Source organism: Wyeomyia smithii, chromosome 2 (assembly GCF_029784165.1).
Source record: "Wyeomyia smithii strain HCP4-BCI-WySm-NY-G18 chromosome 2, ASM2978416v1, whole genome shotgun sequence".
NCBI lineage: Eukaryota > Metazoa > Arthropoda > Insecta > Diptera > Culicidae > Wyeomyia > Wyeomyia smithii.
This window is the reverse complement of record NC_073695.1, coordinates 132,674,263-132,691,682: the sequence shown is the minus strand read 5'-3', so window position 1 is coordinate 132,691,682 and position 17,420 is coordinate 132,674,263. Positions and strand designations below refer to the sequence as shown.

General features: G+C 36.9%; 1 protein-coding gene across 7 annotated transcripts in view; it reads left to right on the top strand.

Moving 5' to 3' along the window:
- The window catches only part of LOC129724163 (inactive dipeptidyl peptidase 10), a 1,205,782-nt gene that overhangs the window by 436,629 nt on the left and 751,733 nt on the right, over nucleotides 1–17,420 (top strand). For all 7 annotated transcript variants that reach the window (XM_055678841.1, XM_055678835.1, XM_055678839.1 and 4 more), the window contains one exon: nucleotides 1,230–1,282. In XM_055678841.1, the coding sequence (XP_055534816.1) occupies nucleotides 1,230–1,282 (53 nt within the window). The remainder of the gene's footprint in view (nucleotides 1–1,229; nucleotides 1,283–17,420) is intronic.

Below are 17,420 nucleotides of genomic sequence, written 5' to 3'. Positions count from 1 at the left end.
CTGGTCTCAGAAAATAATCTAGAGTGGTATTTGGCCAACCATTTTAATACTTCCGAAACTTTCGAACTCCATACGTCATTTTGAATTCCGAAATGGCGTCTTCCAGTTTCTGTAAAACATCCCCAAATCACAAAATGCAATCCAATATGGGTATTTCCGTTCTGTGCTTTCTCAAAATGTTAAACTACTTAACCGTTATGTACTCGGCCGGGTACCCGGGTACCTTTTCAGACTTTATCGCTTTAAATAAACAAGGATAACCTCAACTCAGCCAGTTGAAACTTATGGAATGCTTTTAACTAGTGGAAATAAACCATTTTCCATCATCAGATTGTTATAGCAACAGAAGTAGTCGAAGGGGGGGACTTCGAATTTTTTTACCCCATAAGTACTCGGCAGGGTACCCGGGTACCCACAAAATGGAATGCTTCTTGCTTTTTCAGTTCTTGTCCGATTTTCGATCTACATCCATCAAAAGATTGGATTGGATTGGAATCTGTCTACCTCTAGAATCCGGAACTGATATGAACTTGTGACCACATCTGGTTCCTGTTAATCCGGATCTTCGGGTGCACGTTCCGATGAGACGAAGTAGTACAATTGTCAATAAAACCGAACAAAATTGGTATCAAAATTCATGAAATCGCTCCAGGAGTTGATTTTCATTCATTTTGAGTCCATTTGATAAGTTGTTTTAAATGGTCATTTCGGAGCGGATTCACGATCTTGAACATGGTCCCGAAGATCCGGATTTACGGGAACCATATGGGACCAATGGCTCTTTAGGTCCCGTATATTAAAAATAGACAAATTTTCCAATCTTTTGACGGGCCAAGATCGAAAATCGGCCTAGAATTGAATAAGTAAAAAGCATTTCATTTTGGTGGGTACCCGGGTACCCTGCAGAGTATCGTGTGTTAAAATTGTCGAGTACATAACGGTTAAACATATATTATTGTGAATGTGAAAGGCTGGGTCTGACCGCTAGGTGGATTATTTTTTGATTAGATATATATTAATAATTATTTAGAAATAATGCAAAAAAAAACATTAACACTATCCCTTTTATTACCTGAAGGTGAGTAACTATCTCAGTCACTGGTGGTTTTGCCCCTGAACTTAAACTGAAGAAATATGTAAAATTATAACTATATCCTAGTAAAGACGTAGTCCTATGTCAAAAACATTAGAGTAGAATGAAATAAAGCGTAATTTAATTTTCGTTTAAGGTGTACCGGCTGTCATATACTGCATTATATACTGTTTACGACGTTGCAAATGAGTAAGTATATTAACAGAACATCTGCTTTGTGCATGATTTACATTAGGGTGAAACACTTTTTTAAAAGTGGGGTTTGTAAGTAGCTTAATAGTGTTCGACATCGGACCGGGTAAGGTCCGTTAAAAGTCCGGTCCGGTCCGAAGTCCGATCGGACCGGAACCTTCAAAGTCCGATTATTTTCCGGGCCGGACCGGAACGGAGCTATCCGGACTTCGGAACGGACCGGGTAATGCTTTCCGGACCCCGGACATTTTCGGTGAAAACAAAATTTATTCAATTTAGGCCATAGAACGCAGCAAGTTGTTAATTCTTTGTGGGTTTCTTCGCTGCTTTTATGGAAAGTCAACCCATATGGTTTGCTCGCCTTTTTAACCTGTAACATATGCTTTAATTGATCGAATGGTTCTTATAAAATTAGAAAGACATTGATTGTTACATTTTTTTGCTATTTCAATTTTGCTCCTGCCACCACTTCGAAACTAGTGAACAATTGAAAGCAGGGATGGGCGATACTGATAAAAGTATCGATACTTTGGTATCGCGATGCTTCTATGAACTTCGATACCAGGCAGCGGAGCATCGGCTAAAGGAGTATCGATATTCGATGCTTCGATAGCATCGGTATCAGACCTTATTTTTTTTCCAAAAAGCATCGTTTAGAAAGTATCGATACCGGTACTCATCTCTCTCGGCGAGTATCGATGCCAAAATACCCGATACCGCGATCCATAGTATCGATACCGTTGGTATCGATGCTAGTATCGCCCATCCCTAATTGATAGATTCACACAACTTGTTCTGAGTGTGTGCTTATTTGAACGCCATCGCCGGTGCCGGTGAACGCCGGTGTTTGTAATCTCTGCTATCAGTGGAACATTGATTTCATTGTATTGTGATCAGAGCTGCGAAAAGTCAATATCATACTACTGACATTACGCCAAAATGATGCAACACCAGAATCAGCCAACTACGATGCATGGTTCATTACATAAGAGTTTGCGATGTTACAATGATTCTCTTAGCGTCAACTCTCACTCTCATTTTTTTCTTGCTATCTTTCTCGATCATTCGGGTATGGCTGTACTGAGATTGAACCAGCAGAAATATCAAGTTCATTTTGACAGCATGATGTTATGAGGATAGCAAACATAAAATCAATGATTTTTCTTCAATTGATATGAATGATATTGATATATGGTCGGCATGCGATCAGACCGAACTAAGCGCCGTTTTCTCAGATTGAGTTATTGACACCCAGTGGATATGAGAAGTAATTATCTATCTATTATGAAGTAACGAAATCGTTTGAGCATTTGATAACGATATTATAACAAAAATTCTCTGTAACAGCTTGTACACAGCAATTGCGGCGGTAAATGTTTTTCGACGCTGGGTTCGGTTTGGCTGCACGCCGACTAAAAGCATTGTCAATAAACAACTATTACTTCGTTTTGTAACTGAGCGTATTTTAGTTTGGTACATTTTGAATCTGTAGGATCATTCATTTTTATTCTCAGTAGAGAATATGCTTCTTCATAACACCAATGGGAATAGAAAGAATTCTTTTAATATTTTTCAAATGATCTCATATCTGAAAAATAATATTGCATTTTTATTTGTTTTTTGACAGCATGAGTTTATTAATTTGATTCTTGAATATTGTGCTTGTTGTAGGTTAAACTAAAGACAGTGTTGTTCGCGGCAAAAAATGAATCGCGGGTGGCAAAACAGAAAACTTTTAAATATGTATGGGTATGTATATTTATATACAGATCCTGTTAAATGTTGGCACGGTTCAACTTTGAAACTGTTCAATTTTGGTTCGGAACGGTTTTGCTTTTCTCCTAGTTTTTATTCATATTTTCTTTTAACGAAGAGGATGGCCGGAGTTAATCGACTGGTTTCGGATATATGACCGGAATATGTTTCAGTAACATGGTAACGATGATCAAAGCAGTGCTTAGGAGTGCTTAAAATCCTACCATGCCTCTCATTGAAAAATGTAAAAATGCGGACCTGTTCCGGTTGTGTTCCGAATACTCGGAGTTGTTGTGCCAGCTCATCAAGCGACACCTATAACCACTGGTTTGAAATTATAAACCTAGTTCATTGGTTGCCATATCTTGAGTTGGGATCGTCACAGACCGCAAAGCAGATCAATTTTAAAAAGCCTGATAGCAACAAACTTCAAGCTAGCACTGACATAATCACGCTACTGAAACGATTTTTGATATTCCAAAAATCACCTTGATTTGCATTGCACTGATATTTCCGAGTGAACTCTGTATATTCACGACGATTGACAATGAGAAGCCGAAAATGGCAACAAAAGAGACAAGATATTGAATCACTTGTCGGAACCTCACGCTTACTGTGATGGTTGCTGGCTATTTATGAGAGAAAGAAACGAGTGCGATGATATTTTCTCTCTCGTCATAGTCAGCATGTTGCTTGGATTAATCGCAGCTCTGATTGTGGTATTGTTTTCAAAGCTTTCGATCTCATTTCACTTTGCTGCTCCCATCACACAAAGGTCTCTGAAGTATCGAAATATGTGTTGTTTGCTCTCTTGAGAGTCTTGTGTAATCTCTGACAAAAAGCATTACTGTATCGATCGCAAATGTATCGATCATTTTCATACATTGGAGTCGAGAACTCTAGTCGTTTTAACCGTGGGTTCTGGTATTTACGGTTGTTCGCGCAGTTGGTTTAAAGCCGGATGTATTTTTTTTTTAGTAAATGTCGAGTGATGTCAAATTTATATATCCATTGAGTTTCCATGTTTATCATTTTTTCCTGGTGCTCCACTGCATTGAACTTTCTAAGTTTCCAAATTTCGATAAAGGAGTATCGCACTTTTAACGATATAAATGCTAAATTACTCAATACTTTTGAACCGAGTATCGATATAAGTCTAGCCATTGCTCAACTCTGCTCAAATTAAAAATTAAACGTGCCAGTGAAGCTTTTAAAAAAGTGATTAAACAGCGACGCAGGGATGATATTCCAGTTCATTCCGAAACAAGTGAAAGTGTTTCACCAACTATAGATGTACAGGAATGAAAGGATTGCACCACTAGTTTTGTAGCAGCTCAAACTGCAATGTATATATTTTTTTATAATTTTAATGTTTCTATCAGTGTATAATATTTCACCTACAGTTTAATAGTTTTTCTTTAACCTCGGCACGAGCTCAGTACCAAATTATTTATTCCAACACTAGTCTGTCATTTAACTGTATAATTTTAATATTGAATTTCAGACTTTTAATATGTAGATTACTCACATTTGTATACAGAACGTCCATCTAATTAGTTAGTCACTAGATTTAGAACCCCTTTTAACACGTGTGTCTTTGCCAATCTAGTTGTAAGTAATATATTAATCGCGTCTTGAGCTGCCCGACAGATCAGACATATATTCGGTTGCTTGTGGACTGATCTTTGACTGCCTATAGCTTCAAAGTTTGTGTTTTGTCAGTGTGTCTTTTAAAGATTACCTGGAAGTTAACTTACATCAGTCTTTCTCAAGACTACCTATTTCTTTCTTTCTCAATACTTGCAATTTGATATTATTTTTGAGCTTTTTTCGTATCACCTGAAATGGCAGGACGAAAAAAGAAACCACGCATCGCTACGGGGAGGAAAAGGGAGGCATCACTTTCTGAAACTAGCTTATGCAGTGAAATATTATATGATATTCTGCCTGAGCAAGAAGCCGGCGAAATTGAAATGTTCGAAAGTAAAACTATTCAAAGGGAACTTTCTGTAAAAAAGGAGAAAGTTCCACCTATTGTGGTAACTATTGCTTCTGAATTGTTTGTTTTTAAAAGAAAACTTTCTACGTTTCTCTCCGACGTCAAAGTAACTTATCAAATTGGCCGAAGAGGCGAATGCCGTTTACTGGCCCAAACATTGAAAGATTGGAATCGTCTTATTCAGTATTTAACTGAAAAGATGTATACATTTTTTACATATGATACGAAGAGCGCCAAGCCGTTCAAGGTCGTATTGAAAGGTCTCACCAACGATCAAACCGTTGATGAGATCAAAATTACTTTGACAGAATTACTTGGTATAGCCCCTACCCAAGTATTTCTGATGAAACAAAAATCACGAGGCGAAAACAGTCAGCGAACTGGAATTTCCCTTGTAAATTATTTAATTCATTTTAACCGCAGTGAGGTTAACAACTTAAATTTTTTTGAAAAAGCACATGCTTTATATAACGTGCGTGTAAAATGGGAATTATACCGAAAGTTTGGCGGAGGTGAAAAGCATATCACCCAATGCCGTGTTTGCCAACGTTATGGCCATGGTTCAAAGTTTTGTAACATGGACCAAAAATGCCTCATTTGTGGAGACTCTTCCACAAAAAGGACACATGTCCTGTGAAAGAGAGTAAAAATTTTCGCTGTGCGAATTGTAACGGCAACCATATGTCGAATTTTCATCAATGCCCAGTCCGTTTAGCAATTGTTAAGGCAAGGCAGAGTAAACAAAATTCAGTTTCCCAATTAAAACAAGCTTCAAAACAGAATTCACCAAACGTACCAGTGACGCATAGTTTACCTACTCCGTTGCATACCCGTTTAACATATGCACAGGTCACTGGTAGTTCGAACATTCTACCGCCTAATGTTGGTAGTTCGAAAATGACCGTAAATATGGGTAAGCAAAACACGCTAGAAAATAATTGTACACCTGTTACCCCAGCTAATATTACTACCGAAAATATTTTTTCTAATGTCAACTGCCTTGGGCCTATTACGGCAGGTAAACTTTCTTTTCTGCAACAAGCAATGTTCGATCTTATGAACGGCATGTTACAGGCAAAATCAATGTTTGAAGCCATCCAAATAGGTACAAATTTTACAATTAAAATTGTTTCTAATTTGAAATTTAGCAATGATTTTAAATAAACCAATCAAAATTTTGAATTGAAATGCTCGCTCATTGAAGGCCAATGAGAATGAGCTCTTTAATTTTTTAACAGTAAATAATGTGCATATTGCAATTATTACTGAAACATTTTTAAAACCTAACATTAAATTAAAATATGATCCCAATTACGTGGTTCATAGATATGATAGGACTCAGGGTTCCGGCGGTGGAGTTGCAATAGTTATTCATCGCCGAATCAAACATCGTGCTGCTCCCCATCTTGAGACGAAAGTTATTGAAACTTTGGGAATTGAAGTTCAAACTGAACTTGGGATTTTATTTATTGCCGCAGCTTATTTACCATTTCAATGCACACGCGAGCACAAAAATTATTTTAAAGGTGATTTACAAAAACTCACCAGAAATCGTTCGAAATTTTTTATCGGCGATTTTAACGCTAAACATCGTTCATGGAATAATTCTCAAAGTAATCCAATGGAAAAATTTTATTCAATGATTGTTCTTCAGGATACTATTCTATTTTGACTCCGAATAGTTCTACATGCTTTTCTTCTGTAAGAAACCCATCAACAATTGATTTGGTGCTAACAGATCAAAGTCATGTATGTAGTGATTTGATCACACATGCTGACTTTGATTCTGATCATCTTCCAATAACTTTTCCTTTTTCACATGAATCAGTTTTAAACCCTATGAGCTCTGTTTTTAATTATAACAAGGCTAATTGGGAAAGATACAAAAGTCATATTGAGTGAAATTTCAATAATGAGCTTGATTTGCAAAACGAAGTGAATATTGATTCCGCTTTAGAAGCATTTAAATGCGATTGTTGATGCCAGGAATTATTCTGTTCCAAAGGCTCAAGTAAAATTTGATTCACCAATAATTGACGAAAATCTTCAACTTCTAATTCGTTTGAAAAATGTCCGCAGACGTCAATATCAACGTTCTCGTGACCCTGTTTTTAAAACTATTTATAAAGATTTACAGAAAGGGATTAAACATAGATTTACTCTTCTGAGAAATCAAAACTTTGAAACTAAAGTTTAAAAATTTAAACCATATTCAAAACCTTTTAGGAAGCTGTCGAAGATTCTTAAGAAACCTTCAAAGCCTATTCCAGTTTTAAAAGATGGTGAACGTTTTCTTGTATCCAATGAACAAAAGGCTCAAAGACTTGCTCAGCTGTTTGAGAGTGTTCATAACTCAAATTTGAATTTTGTGAGTCCAATTGAAAATGAAGTCACACGTCGATTTGATTTAATTTCTTCCCAGAATTTTTTACCTGCAGAAATAATTGAAACTAACTTGAATGAGATTAAATCAATTATTAAAAATTTCAAAAATATGAAAGCACCTGGTGACGATGGAATCTTTAATATATTAATCAAACATCTCCCTGAAAGCACAATGGAATTTTTAGTGAAAATTTTCAATTGCTGCTTCAAAAATGCATATTTTCCCAAATTAATGAAAAATGCAAAAATTACTCCACTTTTAAAACCGGATAAGAACCCAGCCGAAGTTTGAATTTATCGACCAATTAGTTTGCTTTCTTCAATAAGTAAACTGTTTGAGAGAATTATTCTTAACAGAATGTCACTCACCAACGAAAATTCAATTTTTGCAGATGAACAGTTTGGATTTCGCCATGGGCATTCCACTACTCATCAATTGCTCAGAGTTACTAGTATGATACGAGCTAACAAATCTAAAGGTTATTCCACTGGAGCTGCTCTTTTAGACATAGAAAAAGCATTCGACAGTGTTTGGCATAAAGGTTTGATTGCGTAATTGCAAACTTTTAATTTTCCAATTTTCCTTATCAAAATTTTAAAAAAATATCTTACTAATCAAACTCTGCAGGTTGTCTATCAGAATTCAAAATCTGTTAGATTTCCTGTCAGAGCAGGTGTGCCTCAAGGTTCAGTCTTAGGTCCAGTCCTGTACAACATATTCACTTCAGATCTTCCTGATTTGCCTCCAGGATGCACAAAGTCATTGTTCTGCGATGACACAAGCATTTCCGTAAAAGGAATATGTCTTCGTGTCATATGCAGTCGATTGCAGAAAAGTTTAGATATTTTTTCTTCCTACTTGCAAAAGTGGAAAATCTCTCCCAATGCTTCTAAAACTCAAATGATAATTTTTCCGCATAAGCCTAGGGCTTCTTTCCTCAAGCCAATCAATAATCACGTTGTCAAGATGAATGGGGTTATTTTACGTTGGTCTGACAAGGTTAAGTACTTGGGACTAATTTATGATAAAAAACTTATTTTCAAAGAGCACATTGAGAATATACAAGCCAAGTGCATCAAATATACGAGATGTTTATATCCTCTCATTAACAGGAATTCTAAACTTTGTTTAAAGAACAAACTTTTGATTTACAAACAAATTTTTAGACCAGCAATGCTTTATGCTGTACCGATCTGGTCAAGTTGCTGTTCAACAAGGAAGAAAACGCTCCAAAGGATTCAGAATAAAATTCTGAAAATGATTTTGAAGCGTCCTCCTTGGTTTGGTACACTCGAATTACATAGACTTACTGGTGTTGAACCATTAGAAACTATGTCAAATAAAATTATTAACAATTTTCGACAAAAATCGTTGCAATCCTCAATTGCTACGATAAGCTCCCTTTATAGCCAATAAGTTAGCAGTTAGTTGTAAGTTTACTTCCCCTTTTCTGACAAGTATGACAAGTATGATGATAAGTCCTAATTGCGAAAGCAAACAAATCCTAACAATTAAAATTACAAATTTCTAACAGTGTTGAGAAGTCGCCATTTGTGATTGGACACACATACTCATTATTTACTAATATTTATCATAAATACTTAAGCTACCAACCAATCCCCCCCTTAAAAAAAAGTAATATATTAATACTTCTAATAATATAATTATAATTGTATCACTTGATACCGATAAATCTACCGTATGCAACGTTTCTGTAACTGCTTCTTGAACTAATCTAATTTTCACTATACTATTAATTTGCTTTTATCGCTTCCAAATTTCACGCTGCCTCACTTTCTATTGTCTCCTATCTCTCCACTCGATGTCAACAATCAATGACCGAATGACCTCCCGATACTCCAGACCAGCACCTCATAGTTGAAGTTTCTGATCGGGCGTGTGGCGTACAGTCTAGACCCAGTGATGTGAACACACCCCAGCCCGTAACTCCGGTACCCTTCAATGAGGTGTTCCGGATTTCCCGTCAAGAACTTCCAGCACTGCTAGGTTGGCCACGCCGCGCCGAAATATGCCTTTGCTTGTCCGTACGTCTGCCTGCCGGGCTCTGCCATCTGATCCAACAAGTACTTCCTCGACTATACCTCTAATCCAGCTTTTGCGGTTTTGACCATCTACCAAAAATACGAGGTCTCCTATTTCCAGTTTTTTGTTATCTAAAAACCACTTCGTACGTTTGTTAATCGTGGGTAAGTACTCCTTATACCAACGCTGTCACATCTGATCCGCTAAGTACTGTGACCGTTTATAAGCGTCTCGCAATGCCTTTGCAAAATTTACCGAATCTTCCACATAAAAGTCAGTTGACTATACGACACCTCGAAGAAAGTGATTAGGAGTTATCGCCGCTGAGTCCTAGGATATGAACGTTAGTGGTCGGCTATTTATCATGTCTTCCGCTTCGGCAAGGGTTGTCAGTAGAATTTCATCCGTCAGCCGACACCCATCGTCGAGTGCCTTCATCGCTTCCTTCACAGACCTAACCATCCTCTCCCAGATGCCACCCATGTGTGGAGTCCCGGGGGTGTTAATGTTCCACTTCATCACGCTGTCAACTAGTGAATCTGCACATTCCATATTAATTCGCTTAATCCAGGCTAGCAATTCCTTACTAGCTCCCTTAAAATTTGTCCCATTGTCCGAAAAGACTTCATCTGGAATTCCCCGCTTACCAACGAACCGTATGATGGCCATCAAACATGCTTGTGTCGTTAGAGAGTGTACAACCTCCAAGTGCCCTGCACGTACTGCCAGGCATGTGAACAATGCGACCCATCGCTTTTCTTTCCTTCGATTAACAACAACTTCTACTGGACCCAAGTAATCTACACCAACTGCATTGAATGGACATAGTGATTTTGTTATTCGTTGGACCGGAAGTGGAGCCATCATTGGAATTTCGGCTTGGCATCGATTTACCTTACACCATACACATTCTTTCATAACTTGTTGGATTTCTGTTCGTAATTTAGGGACATAACAAGTGTTGGTGTAAATCTATTTTTATAAATAATAAGTTCGGATGAGAAAGGCTGGGTCTCACCGCAAGGTGGATTAATTTAGGTTTTTCCTTTCCTTTTTGCCTTTCTCCTAGAAAAGTATAGCAATCACTTGCAAAACCGAAATATAAAAGTGCTCCAAAGGGCCGAATGGCATATATCACTCGACTCAGCTCGACGAGCTGAGCATTTTCTGTATGTGTGTGTATGTGCAGATTTTTATTCTCACTCACTTTTCTCAAAGATGGCTGAACTGATTTTCATGAAATTAATTGCAAATGAAAGGTCTTGTTGTCCCATAAGACCCTGATAAATTTCATTGTAAATGGATTTATAGTTTAGAGGTTATGCATCAAAATGTAAAAATAATGAAACATCATTATCTCTAAAACCACACAACCGATTTGAACAATATTGGTTTCAAATGAGCTACCTTAAAAACCGTTAACTTTCGAATTTTATGAAGATTGAACTTGTGGTTCGAAAGTTATGAAAAGAAACGTGTTCTGAAGACTGTTTAATCTCACTCATGTTTCTCAGAGATAGCTGCATCGATTTTAATAAAATCAATGTCAAGTGGTAGGCCCAGTTGCCCTCTAAGACCCTATTGATTTGTTTTGCAATCGGACTATTACTTTGCCTGTTATGTTTAAAAATGTGAAATCCAGCTTTGAAAAGGAACATATTCCGAATACAACTTGGACTCACTCACTTTTCTCAGAGCTGGCTGACCCGATTTCCACAAAATTATTGTCAAATAATATGTCTAGCTGCCCCATTCATTGAATTTTATTGAATTTTACTACCCATCATTGAATTTTACTGTAATAGAGCTGTAACTTCATCTGTAATGTACCGAAATGTGAAAATCGTGAAACTTCATTATCTCAGAAACTACACAACCGATTTGATCAATATTATTATCAGATGAGCGGGCTAGTTAAGAGTAAACTGATGAATTATGATTGAACACGTGGTTTTAAAGTTTGGCTGCCCTATACGATCCCATTTCATTTGATTATAATCGAACTTAAGCAACCGTTATGTATTAAATTGTTAATAAACAACGAAAGTCTAATTTCTCAAAGATTACATGACTTATTTGAACATAACTAGTGTCATACGAACGAGTCATCTCTCAAACTTACAAATAACAAACTTCATAACAATTTGATATGTGGCTCAAAAGTTATGGAAAGAAAAAAAAACCTAAATTAATCCACCTAGCGGTCAGACCCAGCCTTTCTCATTCAAACTTTTATTTGTTTAAATAGATTTACATGAACGCTTCAATCCAATAAATGTATATTCACTCTTAAAAAATATTGATGTTGTAATCTATACATATAAAAATGCAATGGTCTGTCTGTCTGTCTGATCCATATAGGCTCGAAAATTACCGAACCGATCGGTGTGAAAATTTGTATGTAGGGGTTTTTGGTGCCGATAAAGGTTTCCATGATAGTTTGAGACCCCTCCCTCTTCTGGAAGGGAGGGGTCCCATACAAATGAAACATACATTTCTGCACAACTCAAGAACAAACCAAGCAAATGAAACCGAATTTGGCATGTGGATGTTTTAAGGGGTAAAAAATATGTTCATAATGTTTTGACACCCCTCCTTCTTTTGGAAGGGAGGTATGCCATACAAATGAAACACAAATTTCTGCACATCTCGAGAGTTAACCAACTAAATGGAACCAAATTTGGTAGGTGAATGTTTAGTGGTAAAAAATATATTCCATAATCGACCTTAGGCAACATTTTGGATTGTAAGATAGCAACTTCCGGTTTCTGGAAATCAGCCTAAAATGGACGATTCCCGTTAAATATAAGTATCTCCGGAACCAGAAAGATGCACAGAAGCTAACAATTGATCACAGACACAATCTTGAATTTTAAGATGGTGACTCCCGGTGTCTGGCAAACAGCCGGAAATGACCAAATACCATTCAATATGAATGTTTTCGGAACTAGAATTACTCCCAGATGACAGAAATTGATTTCACAGGCAATTTCAAAGTTCAAAATGACGACTTTTGGTTTCTGAAAAACAGCCCAAAGTGACCAAATACCACCCAATATGAGTATCTCCGGAGCCAGAATGTTGCAAGAACACCACTATGAATTGTAGGATGGCAACTTCTGGTTTCTGGAATACAGCCAAAAATGGCCGATTTCCGTCTGACATGAGTATCTCCGGATCTAGAATGATACACAGCAGCTGAAATCGACCACACATCCCATTTTGGATTCTAGGTTGGCGACTTCCGGTTCTTGGGAAACAGCCGAAAATGATCGAATAACACCCAATATGGGTGTTTCTTCAACCAGAATGACGCTCAGAGGCTAGGAATTATCTAAAATACCATTTTGAAATCCAAGATGGCGACTTCCGGTTTGTGAAAAACAGCCTAAAATAACCAAATACCAACATGAGTATATCTGGAACTAGAATGATGCAATGAGCTAACAATTGACCTCAGGCACCATTTTGAATGGCTAAATGGCAACTTTTGGGAAACAGTCGAAAATGACCGAAAAAAACTCAAGATGAATATTTCTGTAATCGAGATGATGCATAGAAACCAAACATTGACCCTGGACATCATTTTGAATTTAAAGACGACCACTGTTAGTTTCTGGAAAACAACCAAAATAACTAATTACCTCCCAATATGGGTATTTCCGGTGTCAGATTGATGCCAGAGAATCTGCTAAAAATTACCGAATACCACCCAATATGAACATATTCAGACTTAAGGCGATGTACAGAAGCCAAAAGTCGAGGATATTGTCATTTCGATAAACCCAATCATTTCAAACGATTTGTTATTTGACTTTGATCTTATCCTATGGCCGATTCGTCGTGTATTTGCAGACTTTTAACACATCGCAAGGAATCGATTAAATTGGAACGTTCAAATAGTACGATACCTCATTTAAATTATGTTGAGGCCGCATATATCGATCAAAGCAGGTATAGTTTTAAATAGTCTTTGAATTTCTTCGCTTTCCATAACTTTTGAGCCACATATCAAACTGTTATGAAGTTTGTTATTTGTAAGTTCGAGAGATGACTCGTTCGTATGACACTAGTTATGTTGAGATAATAGACTTCCGTTGTTTTATTAACAATTTAATACATAACGGTTGCTTAAGTTCGATTATAATTAAATGAAATGGGAACGTATAGGACAGCCAAACTTTTAAACCACGTGTTCAATCATAATTCATCAGTTACCCCTTAACTAGCTCGTTCATTTTACAACAATATTGTTCAAATCGGTTGTGTAGTTTCTGAGATAATGAAGTTTCGTGATTTTCACATTTCGATACATTACAGACGAAGTTATAGTCCGCTTACAGTAAAATTCAATAGGGTGTTATGAGGCAGCTATACATTTCATTTGACACTAATTTTGTGGAAATCGGGTCAGCCATCTTTGAGAAAAGTGAGTGAGTTCAACTAGTCTTCGGAATATGTTCCTTTTCATAGCCTGATATCACATTTTTAAACATAACAGGCAAAGTAATAGTCCGATTGCGAAACAAATCAATAGGGTCTTATGAGGCAACTAGACGTTCCATTTGACACTGATTTTATGAAAATCGGTCCAGCCATCTCTGAGAAACATGAGTGAGATTAAACAGTCTTCAGAACACGTTTGTTTTCATAACTTTTGAACCGCAAGTTCAATCTACATAAATATCAAAAGTTAAGAATTTTTAGGGTAGCCCGTTCATTTGAAATCAGTTTTGTTCAAATCGGTTGTGTAGTTTTCGAGATAATGATGTTTCGTGATTTTCACATTTTGATACATAACCTCTTAACTAAAAATCCGATTACAATAAAATTTAACAGGGTCTTATGGGACAACAAGACCTTTCATTTGCAATTAATTTCATGAAAATCAGTTCAGCCATCTCTGAGAAAAGTGAGTGAGAATAAAAATCTGCACATACACACACACACACCCACACACACACACACACACACACACACACACACACACACACACACACACACACACACACACACATACACACACACTAGAGATGGTCGGGTGCGGGTATTTTTACCCGATACCCGTACCCGGCCTGTACCCGACGGGTTCGGGTCGGGTTTCGGGTAACGCCAAAAAATATTTTTCGGGTTCGGGTCGGGTACGGGTAATTTAAAAACCAAGGCTTCGGGTTCGGGTCGGGTACGGGTTTGAAAAATTCTCAACTGGTCGGGTACGGGTCGGGTACGGGTAATTCGATTTTCGTGCATTATGAGAATTTAATCATTAACTTTTCTAGCCTAGGTGTTTTAGCATTGTCTTGGTCTGGGAGGGAGAAACGGATACGACGCAGCACAGATTTGCATCGGTAACGGTATCATTGATTTCTTTCAACTTTTCTTGACCGTGGACTTATTCGAAAAATACTTTTTATGAAACTATAATTCCATCACAAGTAAAGCAAATAGTATGCTGGGCTTTGCTAAGCGATTCAGCCACAATTTTCAAGACCCGTACACTATCAAACTATTGTATATTACATATGTTAGACCTATTGTAGAATATTGTAATCTCATCAGTCCAAAAACAATTCCTCCTTTACGCGCTTCGCAACTTGAATTGGACTGCATGTCCTCTGCCATCGTATGAAGCACGTTACAAGCTTATTAATCTGCAAACACTTAAACAACGCCGCGAATTTGCAATGCTATTCTTCGTCAATGACATTAATTTAAATCGTATATGTCGTTTTCGTTTTCGCGGTGTACTACACTCAAATGACACTTTTGACACCGAAAATGTTTTATTTGATTTTTCGTGTTACCCTTTTTCTGTCTCTCCCTACACTTTTTCTGTCACTGATGACACTGATGACATTTTTTCGTATCACCTGAAATGGCAGGACGAAAAAAGAAACCACGCATCGCTACGGGGAGGAAAAGGGAGGCATCACTTTCTGAAACTAGCTTATGCAGTGAAATTTTATATGATATTCTGCCTGAGCAAGAAGCCGGCGAAATTGAAATGTTCGAAAGTAAAACTATTCGAAGGGAAATTTCTGTAAAAAAGGAGAAAGCTCCACCTATTGCGGTAACTATTGCTTCTGAATTTAATGTTTTTAAAAGAGAACTTTCTACGTTTCTCTCCGACGTCAAAGTTACTTATCAAATTGGCCGTAGAGGCGAATGCCGTTTACTGTCCCAAACATTGAAAGATTGGAATCGTCTTATTCAGTATTTAACTGAAAAGATGTATACATTTTTTACATATGATACGAAGAGCGCCAAGCCGTTCAAGGTCGTATTGAAAGGTCTCACCAACGATCAAACCGTTGATGAGATCAAAATTACTTTGACAGAATTATTTGGTATAGCCCCTACCCAAGTATTTCTGATGAAACAAAAATCACGAGGCGAAAACAGTCAGCGAACTGGAATTTCCCTTGTAAATTATTTAATTCATTTTAACCGCAGTGAGGTTAATAACTTAAATTTTTTTGAAAAAGCACATGCTTTATATAACGTGCGTGTAAAATGGGAATTATATCGAAAGTTTGGCGGAGGTGAAAAGCATATCACCCAATGCCGTGTTTGCCAACGTTATGGCCATGGTTCAAAGTTTTGTAACATGGACCAAAAATGCCTCATTTGTGGAGACTCTTCTCACAAAAAGGACACATGTCCTGTGAAAGAGAGTAAAAATTTTCGCTGTGCGAATTGTAACGGCAACAATATGTCGAATTTTCATCAATGCCCAGTCCGTTTAGCAACTGTTAAGGCAAGGCAGGGTAAACCAAATTCAGTTTCCCAATTAAAACAAGCTTCAAAACAGAATTCACCAAACGTACCAGTGACGCATAGTTTACCTACTCCTTTGCATACCCGTTTAACATATACACAGGTCACAGGTAGTTCGAACATTCTACCGCCTAATGTTGGTAGTTCGAAAATGACCGTTAATATGGGTAAGCAAAACACACTATAAAATAATTGTACACCTATTACCCCAGCTAATATTACTACCGAAAATATTTTTTCTAATGTCAACTGCCTTGGGCCTATTACGGCAGGTAAACTTTCTTTTCTGCAACAAGCAATGTTCGATCTTATGAACGGCATGTTACAGGCAAAATCAATGTTTGAAGCCATCCAAATAGGTACAAATTTTACAATTAAAATTGTTTCTAATTTGAAATTTAGCAATGATTTTAAATAAACCAATCAAAATTTTGAATTGAAATGCTCGCTCATTGAAGGCCAATGAGAATGAGCTCTTTAATTTTTTAACAGTAAATAATGTGCATATTGCAATTATTACTGAAACATTTTTAAAACCTAACATTAAATTAAAATATGATCCCAATTACGTGGTTCATAGATATGATAGGACTCAGGGTTCCGGCGGTGGAGTTGCAATAGTTATTCATCGCCGAATCAAACATCGTGCTGCTCCCCATCTTGAGACGAAAGTTATTGAAACTTTGGGAATTGAAGTTCAAACTGAACTTGGGATTTTATTTATTGCCGCAGCTTATTTACCATTTCAATGCACACGCGAGCACAAAAATTATTTTAAAGGTGATTTACAAAAACTCACCAGAAATCGTTCGAAATTTTTTATCGGCGATTTTAACGCTAAACATCGTTCATGGAATAATTCTCAAAGTAATCCAATGGAAAAATTTTATTCAATGATTGTTCTTCAGGATACTATTCTATTTTGACTCCGAATAGTTCTACATGCTTTTCTTCTGTAAGAAACCCATCAACAATTGATTTGGTGCTAACAGATCAAAGTCATGTATGTAGTGATTTGATCACACATGCTGACTTTGATTCTGATCATCTTCCAATAACTTTTCCTTTTTCACATGAATCAGTTTTAAACCCTATGAGCTCTGTTTTTAATTATAACAAGGCTAATTGGGAAAGATACAAAAGTCATATTGAGTGAAATTTCAATAATGAGCTTG